Source organism: Rhinolophus ferrumequinum, chromosome 22 (genome assembly GCF_004115265.2).
Source record: "Rhinolophus ferrumequinum isolate MPI-CBG mRhiFer1 chromosome 22, mRhiFer1_v1.p, whole genome shotgun sequence".
NCBI lineage: Eukaryota > Metazoa > Chordata > Mammalia > Chiroptera > Rhinolophidae > Rhinolophus > Rhinolophus ferrumequinum.
In genome coordinates, this window is record NC_046305.1 from 8549099 (window position 1) to 8562903 (window position 13805).

The 13805-nt window shown below is 47.1% G+C and overlaps 1 protein-coding gene across 1 annotated transcript; it reads left to right on the forward strand.

Annotated features, from left to right (window-relative positions):
• Window positions 1-313: 313 nt before the first annotated feature.
• On the forward strand, window positions 314-10663 carry PRDX6 (peroxiredoxin 6). The gene is made up of 5 exons (XM_033093694.1): window positions 314-474; window positions 4189-4345; window positions 7239-7385; window positions 8199-8345; window positions 9622-10663. Exons 1-5 carry the CDS (start codon window positions 380-382, stop codon window positions 9748-9750), a joined length of 675 nt encoding a protein of 224 aa, XP_032949585.1. The 5' UTR covers window positions 314-379; the 3' UTR covers window positions 9751-10663.
• Window positions 10664-13805: the final 3142 nt, after the last annotated feature.

A 13805-nucleotide genomic window follows, 5' to 3' on the forward strand; every position in this document is an offset into this window, starting at 1 on the left:
CCCCCTTCCTACTGCATTCGACTTTCTTTCACCTCCAAAGCCCAAACGCACTGCAGGATCAAATCGTGCGTACCGCCGAGGCTGCAGAAGGCAAAGTTATTGAGTCACATGAAGGGACAAATAGGATAGTGCCCACAGGCTCTGGATAGGCTAGAAGCGTGGCGGGGCACTGGACAGCGCCAGGGATGTCCAGTCCTGGCTCCGCCCCTCGCTCCCGCCCCAGTCGGCCGCGGCCCCGCCCACCCCGCTAGAGGCCTGGCCCCGCCCGTCGCCCCGCCCGTCGCTCACGCCGTGGCCCCGCCCACTCCGCCCCCATCCCGCCCCTCCAGGCCCCACTTATCTGTAGTACCTACCATCCTCCCGCGTCATTGCTGCCGCCATGCCCGGAGGTCTCCTTCTCGGGGACGAGGCTCCCAACTTCGAGGCCAATACTACCATCGGCCGCATCCGTTTCCACGACTACCTGGGAGACTCGTAAGTGGCCACCTCGTCGCCCTGCCCTGGCTACACCCGGACTCGGAGTGCCTTCCCTATTTCTTCTCCCTTCCGTACTCCCTGCCGCTCAGCAGCTGCTCGCCTCCCGCCTCCTCCTTCCCGCACCGGTTCCTGCACGTGCCCCTCATCGTGTGTCCCTTGCCCCACGTCGGCCACTTGATCCCCTTTCACGTCCCAGCCCCCGGCCTGGCCTGACTGACTCCGGGCGGGAAAGGGGGAGGGGAACGAAATTGGATTCCCGCAGGTCCCGGGAATCCCAGGCCGGTGCAGAGGAGCATTTGTTTTGCCTGTTTAACTCGATTTAGTAAACTGCAAGTAGCGTGATCCAGCCGAGGCCCTTTGGGGCAGAGGCCGGGCGGCCTCGGCCGTCACTTCCCGGGACTCGTGCCCAGGGTCGTACCCCCCTCCCTCCCTGCGTTCTGGAATTTGCTCCCCGGGGCAGGTGGGTGTCTAAAGCGAGTTGGAGGACACTGCTGCTGGCTCCGGGAGGCCCAGCGTGTTATCAGAGGGTTCTGCTTGCTGCGTGGTATTTGCAGGCTTCTCAGTACAAAATGTAAAATTTTAAACAAGCTAGTTGCTAGATAAGAGGCCGATACACTTTTTATCCTGAGCCTCCTTTAGTGGCCAGGACATGATTTGCAACAGCTTTGGGAGGAACCCAGAACACTCTATATGTAGGTGTGTCCTTCATTCCAGAACTTGCAACACTTTGAGGGGCGGGCCTTCTGAGGTGGTTCGGTTGCAGTGACCTGTGCTTGCACGGGCTGGCCCCTGAGGGTGCCAGGACACTGTCCCTCAGCACTCTGAGATCCTTTTGTTTCCAGTAGTGTGCCCCTCACTGCCCCCTCCCCCGCTGCCTTGCTTCCAGCCACACATGGCCTTGCTCATGACAGACAACTTAGTGACTTACTGGCCTGGCAATCGTACCATTATGACTAGTAGTAAATTGGTGTCACCCTGGTTTACAGCTCCTGAGTCAGCAAACTTTTTAGTTGCTTAATCGGAAACACCCCAGATGTGTCTAGTTACAGTATGTATGGTTCTGGAGTTCCAGTGGCTCCACCACCCTGTGGTCTTCTAAAGCTTAACAATTCCTCCCGGGTTTGAATCCCTGTTACATACGGTGTCCAGGTATCTATCTATATGTATAGACAGAAAGAGAGAGAAGGGAGTTTATGAGATTAACGATTGGCCAGGGCTGTGCAGAGAACCTGGGAGAGATTCTAGACTTGAGGACTACCCAACCCCTAACAACCCCTTAAGTCCATTTTCCAGCCACTCATTAAGGGAAAAGGTAACGTTTGTGAAAGAGAGGACTCCACTAGAAAAAGGATGAGAAATGGAACATTCAGACCTTGAAGGCAGGAAATACAGACTAAGGGCACTTGGAATCTAGATATTAGTATTTTCTGCAAAACCCCTGTGAGATTTTCAGAGTATGTTCCTTCCCATTTCTACCCATGGTCCTCACCCCCGTAAAACATAAAAATCTTACCAGAACTCTTAGGTTCTATGGATTAAAGGTAAGTATTAACATAATGCGTAATTACTATCACAAGAATTATAAATGCTGTCACTATTTAAGCTCACCCTAAGGGAGGGAGGGACGTTGTCATTTATTGGCCTCAGATCTATCTTGATTTGATTAAAAGTGGTATACCTTCTCAGGGACTCACCCCTGGGACGATGAGAGAATATCTGTGTCCATAAGCAAATACTTTGCAAGTCTGCCAGGGTCAGGCATGGGCTATTCCCTGCTCCATCCCCAAAAGAAGTCTGAGCCCTTCATTATAATACGTGGATTTCTGCCTGATATAATTTTTTCCAAACTCCATTCTGTATGTGATCTCAATTCAGACTGTCCATTTTTGATTCAGGTTTTTTTTTTTGGAGAAAAAAAATAAAATAACTTGAAACGTTAGAGGTACCTATCCTACCCCTGACAACTGGACACAACTAAAGGGTTGGGGGGCTGTATTTGATGAGTTTATTGAACCTCATCACTGTTTTCTGTACGTACGTGGCAGAAGCAGCTTCTTCACCAAACAAAACCTGTGTTTTCCTGGGGTTTTCTGGGGGTAACTCAGTAGGGACTGTTCCCTTAAAGGAGGAAACCCTTTGTCTTTTGAAAATGAGGAAGGAAGGAAATCGGATAATGTAATTGAATTACTCTTAAGAGCAGCAGTAAGCAAGGGGCTTGAGGGCAAGGCAGGCCACAGGCAGACATTCTCAGAGACTGTCCTATTCCTAGCCAACTGGTAAACGGGGGTTTGGTTCTGGGGTGGGGGTGGAGGATGTGAAGCGGAAGGAAAATGAGTTCCTTAGCATGATTCAGCAAAAACGATCTCTTGACTCAAAAGGAAAGAGAACACCTAGCTTTCTTCATTCATCATCCCTTTAACAAGAAATGACCTGTTTCATTTCTTCTCAGAAGTTGCAACTGACCCTTCAGCAGACCCTTTTCCGTAGAATCTAAGGCCTGGATTTTACTCGTAGATACATTATTTATTTCAAAAGATATATGCCCCTCTTATTGCCCTTTATAGCACACAATCCTAAAACTATTAACCTCTTTCTTCCCAGTCTTGCCATAGGACCCTCAATCCTTTTTGTAAGAAAGTCTTTTCCTTTCCTGAAGCTCTGGGAGTTGAGTGACAGGTGTAAGTGCGAAGGGGGTACCCTTGCGAATGCTTTGTTCTTTGTGCTTGGGGACACTTGGCAAACTTCGGAGAGATCAGCTTGGCATCTAGGCTAGATTTAGTAAAGTACTAGATAAGATCCCGCTTTAATGTTGTAAGCCCATGGGAGTATGGAAAATTGAGCGTTCAGTTTTCCTTTTCAGTAGAGAGTAGTGTAGTTTCTGTCGCCAATGAGAAGGAAATGGGACTCCAAAGGTTCTTGGTGACTCACCTTGATAGGTGCTGAGAATCTATACAAGTTTAACCTTAAGCAGTGATGATTTAGGGATTAGTATTTACCTGTAGAAATCTACATTATAGGCTGTCAGTTTGCTACCTACTCGGTCTGAAGGAAAACCGCAAATAAAGAAATAGGTAAAACTCTTGTTTGGTCAGGATACAAATATTGGGTGTCCTGTTTGGAAAGCTAGATCAGTAAAGCAGTTTTACAAAAGAGTTTATATCCATTCACTTCAAAGACGCCACGTGACAACTTTAATTTTACATTTAAATAGAGGACAGAAGCCTATTTATTGCAGATTACATAATCTGTTTATTATTGCAGTCAGGCATTTGTTTGGATTCAAGGCCTATGGGGACGCCCTGTATTGGGGCTGTGTGCTTAGGAAAAAATGCGGAAGAGGGTAAGAAGAAAGGAAAAGTTATTTCAATAAGCTACTTGGTTTGAGTAGCATAGTTTTTATTAGTTGAAAAGGACTCAGGGTGGCTCTGTCGTTATAAAAAGAGGCAACACCCGTAAATTACACTCTTTTAAAATATGTCATCTTGAATTGCAAATCCTTGATTGAATGGGGCTTTAAACCTTGGCTTTTCTGGATGTAAGAAGATCAAAAAGCATTCCGCAACAGAAAAGTTTAAAAGTAATTGTCTTCATAAGCAGTCATTGAAAAAAGAAAGTCATTTTTAGTCCAGGATTTGTGGCTTCTCATTCGTGCTACGTGATGTTAACGATAACCTCTTCATTCAGTCGTGACCTTGGTTTTCTTCGCTTCAGATGGGGCATTCTCTTCTCCCATCCTCGGGACTTTACCCCAGTGTGTACCACAGAGCTTGGCCGAGCTGCAAAGCTGGCCCCGGAATTCACCAAGAGGAACGTGAAGCTGATTGCCCTTTCAATAGACAGCGTTGAAGACCATCTTGCCTGGAGCAAGGTATAGTATCCAGGGGCGTGTGCTCCGAGGTTATAGATCAAGTTATCAATTACAGAGCAGCTGGGGGGTGTTTGGAGGTGAAGGTACAAGTAACCCTCAGATTCAGACTTCACCAATCACTTGAACATGACCTGGGTTGCGGTGTCCTCTGCCTTGCTCAGTGCAAGGGTCGGTTCTCAGCCTTCGTCTTTCTTCGCCTCCCAGCAGCATTCAGCCCGGCTGATCCCATTTTCCTGTCTTGGCTTCTAGGTCACCGTTTCGCTAGCTGTTCCTGCTCAGGCGCAGACTGAGTTTCATCGTCTCCCAACTCCTAATTTATGCCGGAGTTGCCCTGGGCTCATTTCTTGGACCTTTTCTCTTTTTATCGACACTCTTTCCCTTGGTGAGCTCATGCGCTCACAATCATATGTTGATTCCCAATTTCCATCTCTAGGCCAGACTCTCCTGGCCGAGATTGGTACAACCACTGCTTACTTGGCATCTCCCCCGGGGTGTCCCATCATCTGAAACCTCTATGTCTAAAACTGGGCTTCTCTTCTGAATCCCAGGGTCTTACTCACCTGAGCTAATGGCAACTGCATTTTTGTAGTGTAGTTGCGCAGGCCACAAATCCAGGAATCATCCTTAATTCCTCTGGTTTTTTCACATCATACATCTGATCCATCAGCAAACTTGTGTGCAGTGCGTTCAAAATATATCCAGAATCCCAGGTATCTTTGTGACCTGCCCTCACCTCTTTCAGGTCTCGACTCAAGTGACACCTGTAGTGGCTGTCCTTGGCGTCCGTATCTAACTTTATAACCCTCCTCCACATACTCCCTGTCCCCCTCTGATTAATGTTTCTCCTTAGCACTTGGCACCATCTAAAATACTGTGCACATTGCTAATTCCGTTTGTTTGTTTGTCCCCACCAGAGTGGAGGCTCAGCAGCGTGGACCCCTGTTTTACCACTGCTGAGGCAGTGCTCGGTACTAGGGAGCGGGGGGACAGGCTAGAGTCACAGAATGAACGAGCTAAAGGAACTGTCTACTTTCAACAAAAGGATTTCCTTGGATAGTAATTGGGGCAGTCTAAACTTAACTTGAGAACATGGTAATGACTTTGCTACCGTGTGTTCCTATCTAATGAGAGGTGACTCTGGAGGGATGCTTACTGTGTACTAGACCCTATGTCAGGCATTTCACATGCACCTGAATAACATGTAGCTCTGACATGTGAGTTGGCCCCTGCGGCTGTATCCCTTGGCTGGTTCATGCCAGTTAATCCTAAGTGTCTGAGAAGAAGAATCCTGTAGCGGACAAAAGGGAAGGGCATTTCACGCAGAGAGTTGGAGGGACTTGCTCAAGGTTCCCTGCTAGAAAATGATGGCACTGTGATTTGAACCTCAGACTAATGCTTTTTTTTGATACTGGATGATAGAGAGTAGGAATTAACCTGATTTAGGACAGAATAAAGCCGAAGCATAAGGTACTTTGGTGTTCATGAGTGTAATGTAACGCCTGTCGTGCAAGTGGCAGGGTTGAGAATTACTGTGTAGCAACAATTACAGATGGCCAAGCAAGATTTTAGAGCCCATTAGGCAACACCTTTTAAGGCACAAGGCTATGCCATCAACTCCTGTTTTGCTTTCAAGGCTCCACATAATAAGTAGACCTCGTTCCAACTTTAAATCCTCTCTTCCATTACTTCTGAAACCTCTACCCAGATAAGTTCCTCATTCTCCAATCAATAGTTTATGCTGAGACTTGCCTACATTTTCATTCGTATGGCTCCCTCTCCCTCAAATGCATTCCTGTGCCCTGTGAAAATCCTACCCATGCTTCAAAGGCACAGGTAGAAGTCACACCCCTTTCTGGAAGCCTTTCCTAAGTCAGCAGTGCCACAAATGGGGATGTTAATACACTTCAGCATTTGCCATTTACATATTATAGTCTTATGTTTGCTGCTACTTCATATGGGGATCGTCTGGCCAACTTAGAAGTTCCTTTGAAGGCAGGAAGTGTGTCTTCCTCAGCTGTATTGCACATGTACGAACCGTAACGCTTAGCTCGCCCTGAGCACTACAGCAGTGCTAGATCAAGTAATGAAGCTGGATTTTATTTTTTTTCCCCAAAAAATACTTCCAGGGACAGGAAAAGTAGAAATGAATGAGGTTTTACTAGGGGAAGAGAGTTAGAGAGAGGACGGAGTACATTATTGTCCTTTGAGTTCCGACTTGAAATGCTTTGTTTTCTATGTGGATTTCGCCCTAGTGTAAGTTTACCTCTGCCATTTCACCCATACAGGATTTACATTTGATTTGTCCTTGAAGTATGTGTGTGTGTGTGTGTGTGTGTGTGTGTATATTCAATTCTCCATTCTTGTGCTTGCTTTAAGTTTTGTGATGTTTGTTTCTTTCTTTCTTAACATCTGTCTTCCAGTAGCTCATGTCAGAGTCAGGATGCTTTTCAGGCAAGGACCGGATCTATAGAATTATCTTTGCATGTGGCATTGTTTTTAGATATGGTGGACTTAAGGAACCCATTATTTCTGATGGTTTTTGCAATATTGGGGTCCCCAGAGGCACCTTGGATTGGGATCTAAGGCTACATTATTCAAGTTTTGAAAAGTTGGCTGCTGCTTCCTCATAGCCGTCAAGGCACCCGTCTTATCTGGTGTGTGGAGACTTGGGCGTGGAAAGGGTCTGTGGTGGTAACTGAAGTCTCTTCCCTCCTGTTGTTCCTGTCTAGGACAATTGGGATGAGGAGCGTCCCTTCATTTATGTATTAAAATTGCCTAGAGAAATTATTGTGGTCGCGGTCTTCTTCCCTGTCTTGCAGTGTGGCGGCTGTTAATTGATTGAGTTCCGAGGATGCGCCCGGTTTAGATTTCTTTCCTTTTACCTGCATTTTAGGATATCAATGCTTACAATGGCGAGAAGCCCACCGAGAAGCTCCCTTTTCCCATCATTGACGATCGGCATCGGGATCTCGCCATCCTGCTGGGCATGCTGGACCCGGCCGAGAAGGACGAGAAGAACATGCCTGTGACGGCTCGTGTGGTGAGTTGCAGAAGTCCATTCCATGGTCATCATAATGGGCCAGGCTGTCTGTCCAAGCAAATGCTTCAACCAACTAGAGGAAATAAGGAGAAGAGAGCCAATTAGGAAATCACTGTATTGGTGCCAGTCTCATCGGTCATCAGTAACGCTCATGCAAGAATATCAGCTACATTTTTAAACAGCTTAATTCATAGCTTCTGGAGATCTCCAGAAAATAAGTACTATCCTAGGAAGTCACCAAGAATTGAGGGATCTTTTCTGTAGCTCTCCTGACAGCCCTCTCTCTAGGTGATGGATCTTGGCCTTCATGAGGCAGCTCTGGTTTTGAGTTCTTTGTTCTGTTCTTCCTCACTGGTGAACAAACTCATCTGTAAAAAGTACAACTATTTGAGGACAGATATCCACTCCTACTGGTATTATTTTTGTGATCCTAGTCCCTTGTTAGCATAGTACCTTCCTGAGCCCTTTCCTGGATTCAGATTACATAACAGTTTTTCTTACTTGGGACAGCCAGAACCAGATATAATTCCCTTCTAAGTTTAGAAAAACAACATAGATGCTATGTTGTACACCTGAAACTAATGATACTGTATGTCAACTGTAATTGAAAAAGAAAAGAAAAAACAATATGGAGAAGGAAAGTGTCTAGATTCCAGCCACCCAAATTAAGTTAGATGTGTCATTCTAGATGTTTGGACATTGTTTGTGTTTTCACACCCTTGAACATTTTTAATGACTGAAGCGCTTTCTAAGAGGCTTTAATATCAAAAACACTCAGCACTCTTCCTATTTATGCATCTGTGTGCTTTGCAGGTATTTATCTTTGGTCCTGATAAGAAGCTGAAGCTGTCTATCCTCTACCCAGCTACCACCGGCAGGAACTTCGATGAGATTCTGAGAGTTGTTATCTCTCTCCAGCTGACAGCAGAAAAGAGGGTTGCCACCCCGGTTGACTGGAAGGTAAAGATGTTCTAAGGGCAGAGACCCATCTTCCCTGGAAGGCCTGTGGGACTAGTGTCTACATGGCGACCCTCAGCCTGTTACCCTGGCCTGTTTCTGACAGGCAATTACACTGGGACAGTTTTTCCTTACGGCTGAGTTTAAGGTATGCTGAGAGGCCATTTTCAAGGTCTCTTAACATCTTTATATTAAACACCGACTCCCTATATTGCTTTCTAACTTTTACAATTTTTAGACAAGCTAATCGGTCAGTTGATTCCTTTTTTTAATAAAAAGATTCTTTTAAACCTTTAACCTGTCCCTGATGGCGAAATATTTACAACGAAACTTAGATTGGCCACGTAAGTCATGGCTGTAAAACGATTTGGTGTGTTAATGTCATGAAGCATTTCATTTCTCTTAAGCGTCAGTCTTTTCAGCCCATGTGGAAGTCTCTGAAACTTGTTCATAAACTTTTAATCTCTAGGATGTCTGCAGTGTGTAGGGTATGGATAATGTCACAAGAGTATCTTAACGGTGCTTCATTTTTAGAATATGCTAACCTGAATCCCTGGTGGTTTTGTTGTTGTTTTTTCTGATAGGCAGATCAATGAACATTCTGTATCCCTTCATTAAACATGGGTTGATGGAGCCCAGACAGTGGGCTCTGGGATATAGCCGTGAACAGTATAAAGTCCCTCCCCTCTTAGAACTTACATTCCAGTGGGTAGACAAACAATACACCAGTTTATAGGATGTTAGTGATAGAATAATCAAGAGAGGAGGGGAGAACGGGAGCACAGAGAATGGGAGGGTGGCTTTTCCAAATGGCTGTCAGCGGAGGCCTTCCTCTGCAGGGACCTGTGGAGAGGACATGAAAGAGAGACCAACTCAATGCACATTTGTGAGGGAAGAGCCCTCAGAAGGAACAGCTAGTGCAAGGAGCTTTACCTGAAAGTGAGCTTGGCCTGTTCCCGGAATAGAAGGAAAGCCAGCATGCCCGGGAGGGAGCCCAGGAGGCGGGGCAAGAGAGGAGGCAGTGGTAAGGACGTAGAGTGAAAACTTTAAAGTGTGGTGGCAAGCCATTACTGGGTTTAAAACACGACTGTTTCTTGGGAAGCTGGGGCAGTGCTTCTCTCAGCAAGTGCCGGAGATCAGCTGGTGAAAAAATTCCTCAGAGGGGAGAGTAAATAAGCTTGGTTCTCATGAGTACCTGTAGCTACTTTTCTAAAGTGAATTCTTGCCTTTGGCCTTTACTTTATTGTTGAATTTCACCATTCTCAATGTCTTCCCGTAGGATGGCGATAGCGTGATGGTCCTGCCCACCATCCCTGAAGAGGAGGCCAAGAAAATTTTCCCCAAAGGAGTCTTCACCAAAGAGCTCCCATCTGGCAAGAAATACCTGCGCTACACGCCCCAGCCGTAGGTCTCCCCAAGGCATTGGCGCTGGAGCTCACAGCACAGTGAGCCAGAGGGTGCCACCTGCCACTCAATGTTTCCTACAGCAATTCCAGAAAAACATCCCAGTGTGATCACAGCCAAGGTCTTTAGGTTGCTACAGTACTGGCTTATTAAATGAAAATGGCACTAAAAGCTCCGTGGGGTTCTCTGCTCTGTGCCTTCACCAGCATTCTGTTCTGTGTGTGTATCTCAGCCCTCCTTGGCTCTCTTTGAAATACATTCTGTATTTGAGACGCAGACCTTGCTGGATCTCTGCAGGGTTTGTGAGCAACAAGGTAGATCCGTTGTTTGTTGAAAAAGCCCGCTTTGCCCCATCATGGAATGACCATCCGTTTTTCAGCTGTTCTAATCGAATCCTCTCTTCTGTTCCACATTTTGGGGAGCAGCAGGACTTGAGGTCCGGTTTCCTCTGTAGATCTCTTAGTTTCTAACCCAAGAAATTAGTAAACCAGATATTCTTCACTATTCAGTGTTTTGATCACAGCTAAGGGGAAAACCTTTTCAGTTCTGTTCTTTTCCAGTAGATAACTGAAGTGGGAAGAGCTGAGGGGTCTGGGGGGGGGTCTTTAAATATTTTGCTAACAGAAACTTTTCAATACATTTCTACCAAAAGAGGGAAGGTACAGAAAAGCCTCCCCTTACCTGCCGGGAGGAGTAGCAGTGGTGTGAGCAGAATGACAGTGCCGTGTGCCTGTCATGCAGGCTTTTCCGTGTGTTGGTCTGCTCCACCGTGATGGACACCGAAGGGGCCCACCTTGGGAGGGAGGAGAGGACGACTGGAATTGTTTTATTATAGAACTGTTCTTGCTGGCAGGGTGGGTATGTTCTGAATTTTGCTTTTTGGGGATCTAGCCAATAAATCCTTTGTTAAAACTGGATCTGGGAATTCCGTTGTCACATGTTGAAGTACTCGTGTAGACTCATGTGCTGAGGGCAGAGGGCCCCTCGCTGGGATTGGCATTGGTGCTTTTCTCCAAGACAGACGGACATATAAAACTTCATTTAATGCAAACGTTCTTTAATGGTTCAAAGTCTGAATCTCCAACATTAATTATGCAAACTGGAGTCTTTGCTGCCTGATGGAACATTTGCCGTTGAATTTGCAAAATCAAAATTGAATGCATCAACTTTCCGCCCAGTGGACCTATTACCCCTCTCATTACTCACTCAGGCACCCAAACCTTTATGTTTTGGCGATATCTACTCTACACACCTGGATAATGTCAACATAAAAACGCTTAAAAAACTCAAAAAGAGGGTCATGTGCCCTCAAATTGAGTTCTGGCCGTACCACTAGACAGCCATGAAGCCATGGGACTGAAAGTTTTCTTTTCCAAATATAAAATACTACATAGTGAATATGCATTTCCAGGTAAAAGTGACTAAGTATATCTTATGCAGGGTGTCAGGCGGGGTCGCTAGTCCCGCTCCCCACATAAGAACGCAGTATGTGGTGAGGCCAAAAAGGAACACCCACGGAGCCACAGATAGGGGAGTCATACCACTATAGTCTCGCTGGTGGCTGGGTTGGAGACACAGGAGGCAGGAGCCATGATCTGCAACCTGCCGTCTGCTTTTGTACCAACCAACCAACCTCACTTGCTAGCTGCAATCTGCCATGCTAACTGCAATCCACTCTTGCTAACTCAGCCACCATCTTCTTGCTAGCCCCCATTTTCCTGCTAGTGTAGCCACAGCAGATATATTAGTGGCCAATAAATCACTGGTTACAACTGACGGCCATCTAATCACAATTGATGGCCATTTACTACCTGAGCCAGCACCTTTCCACGTGAGGCCGAGAGCCTGGAAACTGCACTCCTGGCTCTTTCCCCACACTCCAACCCTACAGGGTCTCGCCTCACAATCTACGCGACAAGTGTCTTCCATGAGGGGCCCTGTGCAAGGAGCCTGGAGGTGAATGCAATATCCTGAACACAACCAGGCTCTCTGGGCACAGCTAGGGTTTCTCAGGGCACCACCAGTCCTTCTGGGCACAGCCAGACTTCCTGGGTTTCTTAGGGTACCACCAGTCTCCCCAGGCATAGCCAGGGCCTCTCAGGACACTGCCACTCTTTCTGGGCTCAGCCAGACTTCTTGGACTCAGCCAGGGCTCTCAGGGCACTGCCACTCTCTCTGGGCCTCTTAGGGCACCATGCTGGAACAACAGCGACTCACAGTCAAGGTGCTTACATATTCTCGATAGCGGCCGGTCAAGACAAAGGAAGCAAACATCCACCGGTTCCACTACAGGGTGGTAAGTTCCCAAGCAAACAGTCAAGTGGTCCATCAAATCAGGGATGGAAGGCAATTCCCCATAGTCCATAGTCATTCACCAGGGCTGTCCTGGGGGTGAGGGACGACCCTGACCTTACCCTCATCTCCCACGGAGGATTCAGCAAGCGTTTCCTCCAGGGACTACAAGTCCTGCATCCGGGCTGCCTCAGCAAGCACTTTCCAGCCCACGGGGCCGCAACAACCTTCGCTTTCTCTGGCCTCTGCTGGTTGGGGAACCGTCCACGTCTTCCCACCCCTCCACGGGGGTCCAGCTCTCCGGCAGCTGCTCCTCTTGGTCTTCCTGAGACTGAGTGTTCATACGCACAGCTGCTCCACCGCCCTTCGGAGAGCTTTGGCCGGCACCATACCCTGCTCGCTGCGCCATGTGTCATGCAGGGTGTCAGGCAGGTCTCTAGTCCCGCTCCCCACATAAGAACACAGGATATGGTGAGGCCAAAAAGGAACACCCACGGAGCCACAGATAGGGGATTCATACCACTATAGTCTCTCTGGCGGCTGGGTTGGAGACACAGGAAGCAGGAGCCACACGATCTGCAACCTGCCGTCTGCTTTTGTACCAACCAACCAACCCCACTTGCTACCTGCAATCCGCTCTTGCTAGCTCAGCCACCATCTTGCTAGTCCCCATTTTCCTCCTCACGTAGCCACAGCAGATATATTAGTGGCCAACGGCTCACTGGTTACAGCTGACGGCCAACTAGCCACAGCTGATGGCCATCCAATCACAGTTGATGGCCATTTACTACCTGAGCCAGCACCTTTCCACGTGAGGCTGAGAGCCTGGAAACTGCACTCCTGGCTCTGGCCCCACAGTACATTTTTAATATACTCGGGCATGGAGAGCAGAGTTCCCCCATCAAGAATTGTTGCTCTCAATTTTCATAGAGAGAACAGAATAAATTGCATTATGCATCCAAAGATTTAGTGACCGAAAGTGAATTAATATATGACCATGGTAGCTATGGGAGAAGCATAAGGAATTTGAGAGGCAGTCCATGTGACTTCTTAAAAAATCATCAAATGCTTTGGCTAGAATAGTGTTCCAAGTTTAGCAAAGCGATAAACTGGTTCCTGTGTGGTCTTGCCACACACCTGATATCACCTCTAGCCTCCACCCTAAGGACAGAAATGTGCATAGAGGAGAAGCTCAGCGAAAGGGTAAGCAGCCGAATGGCTGTGTTTAAATGATGCCAGTTTGGGTGCAGCAAGCTGGCATTAGTGATTTACTCCATTTGACCCCACCCCTTAAGGGGCAATTCAAATTGAGGAAATAAAACGGATTCCAGCTTAAATGGTGCATTAACTGGTCATTACGACCTTTTCAGTGACTGGTCCTGAAATGGGCATGTGATTCAGTTCTTGGGAAGGAGACCCAAATAAGGGATCATTGGCGTTTCTAGAAGAATTCTTTCTTACTCTTTAAAGCAATTGGAAGCCATTTGTTTTGTCTTCTCTGAATATGAACAAGAAAACATGAAGCACTGGTTGCTGCTGGTAACAGGGAACCAGCCACAAAACAAGATGGCAAAGCTCAACACCAGAGTGGAGACAAAGAAAACATCATCATCTTCACTGAGTCTCCAGACCACAAACCGCCCTACCTCCGGACTTATATTACATAAAGCAATCAGGTTTTTCCAGGTGGCCCGGTGGCTCAGGCGGTTGGAGCGCCACGCCGTGCTCCTAATGCCTAAGGCAATGGTTTGATTCCCACATGGGCCA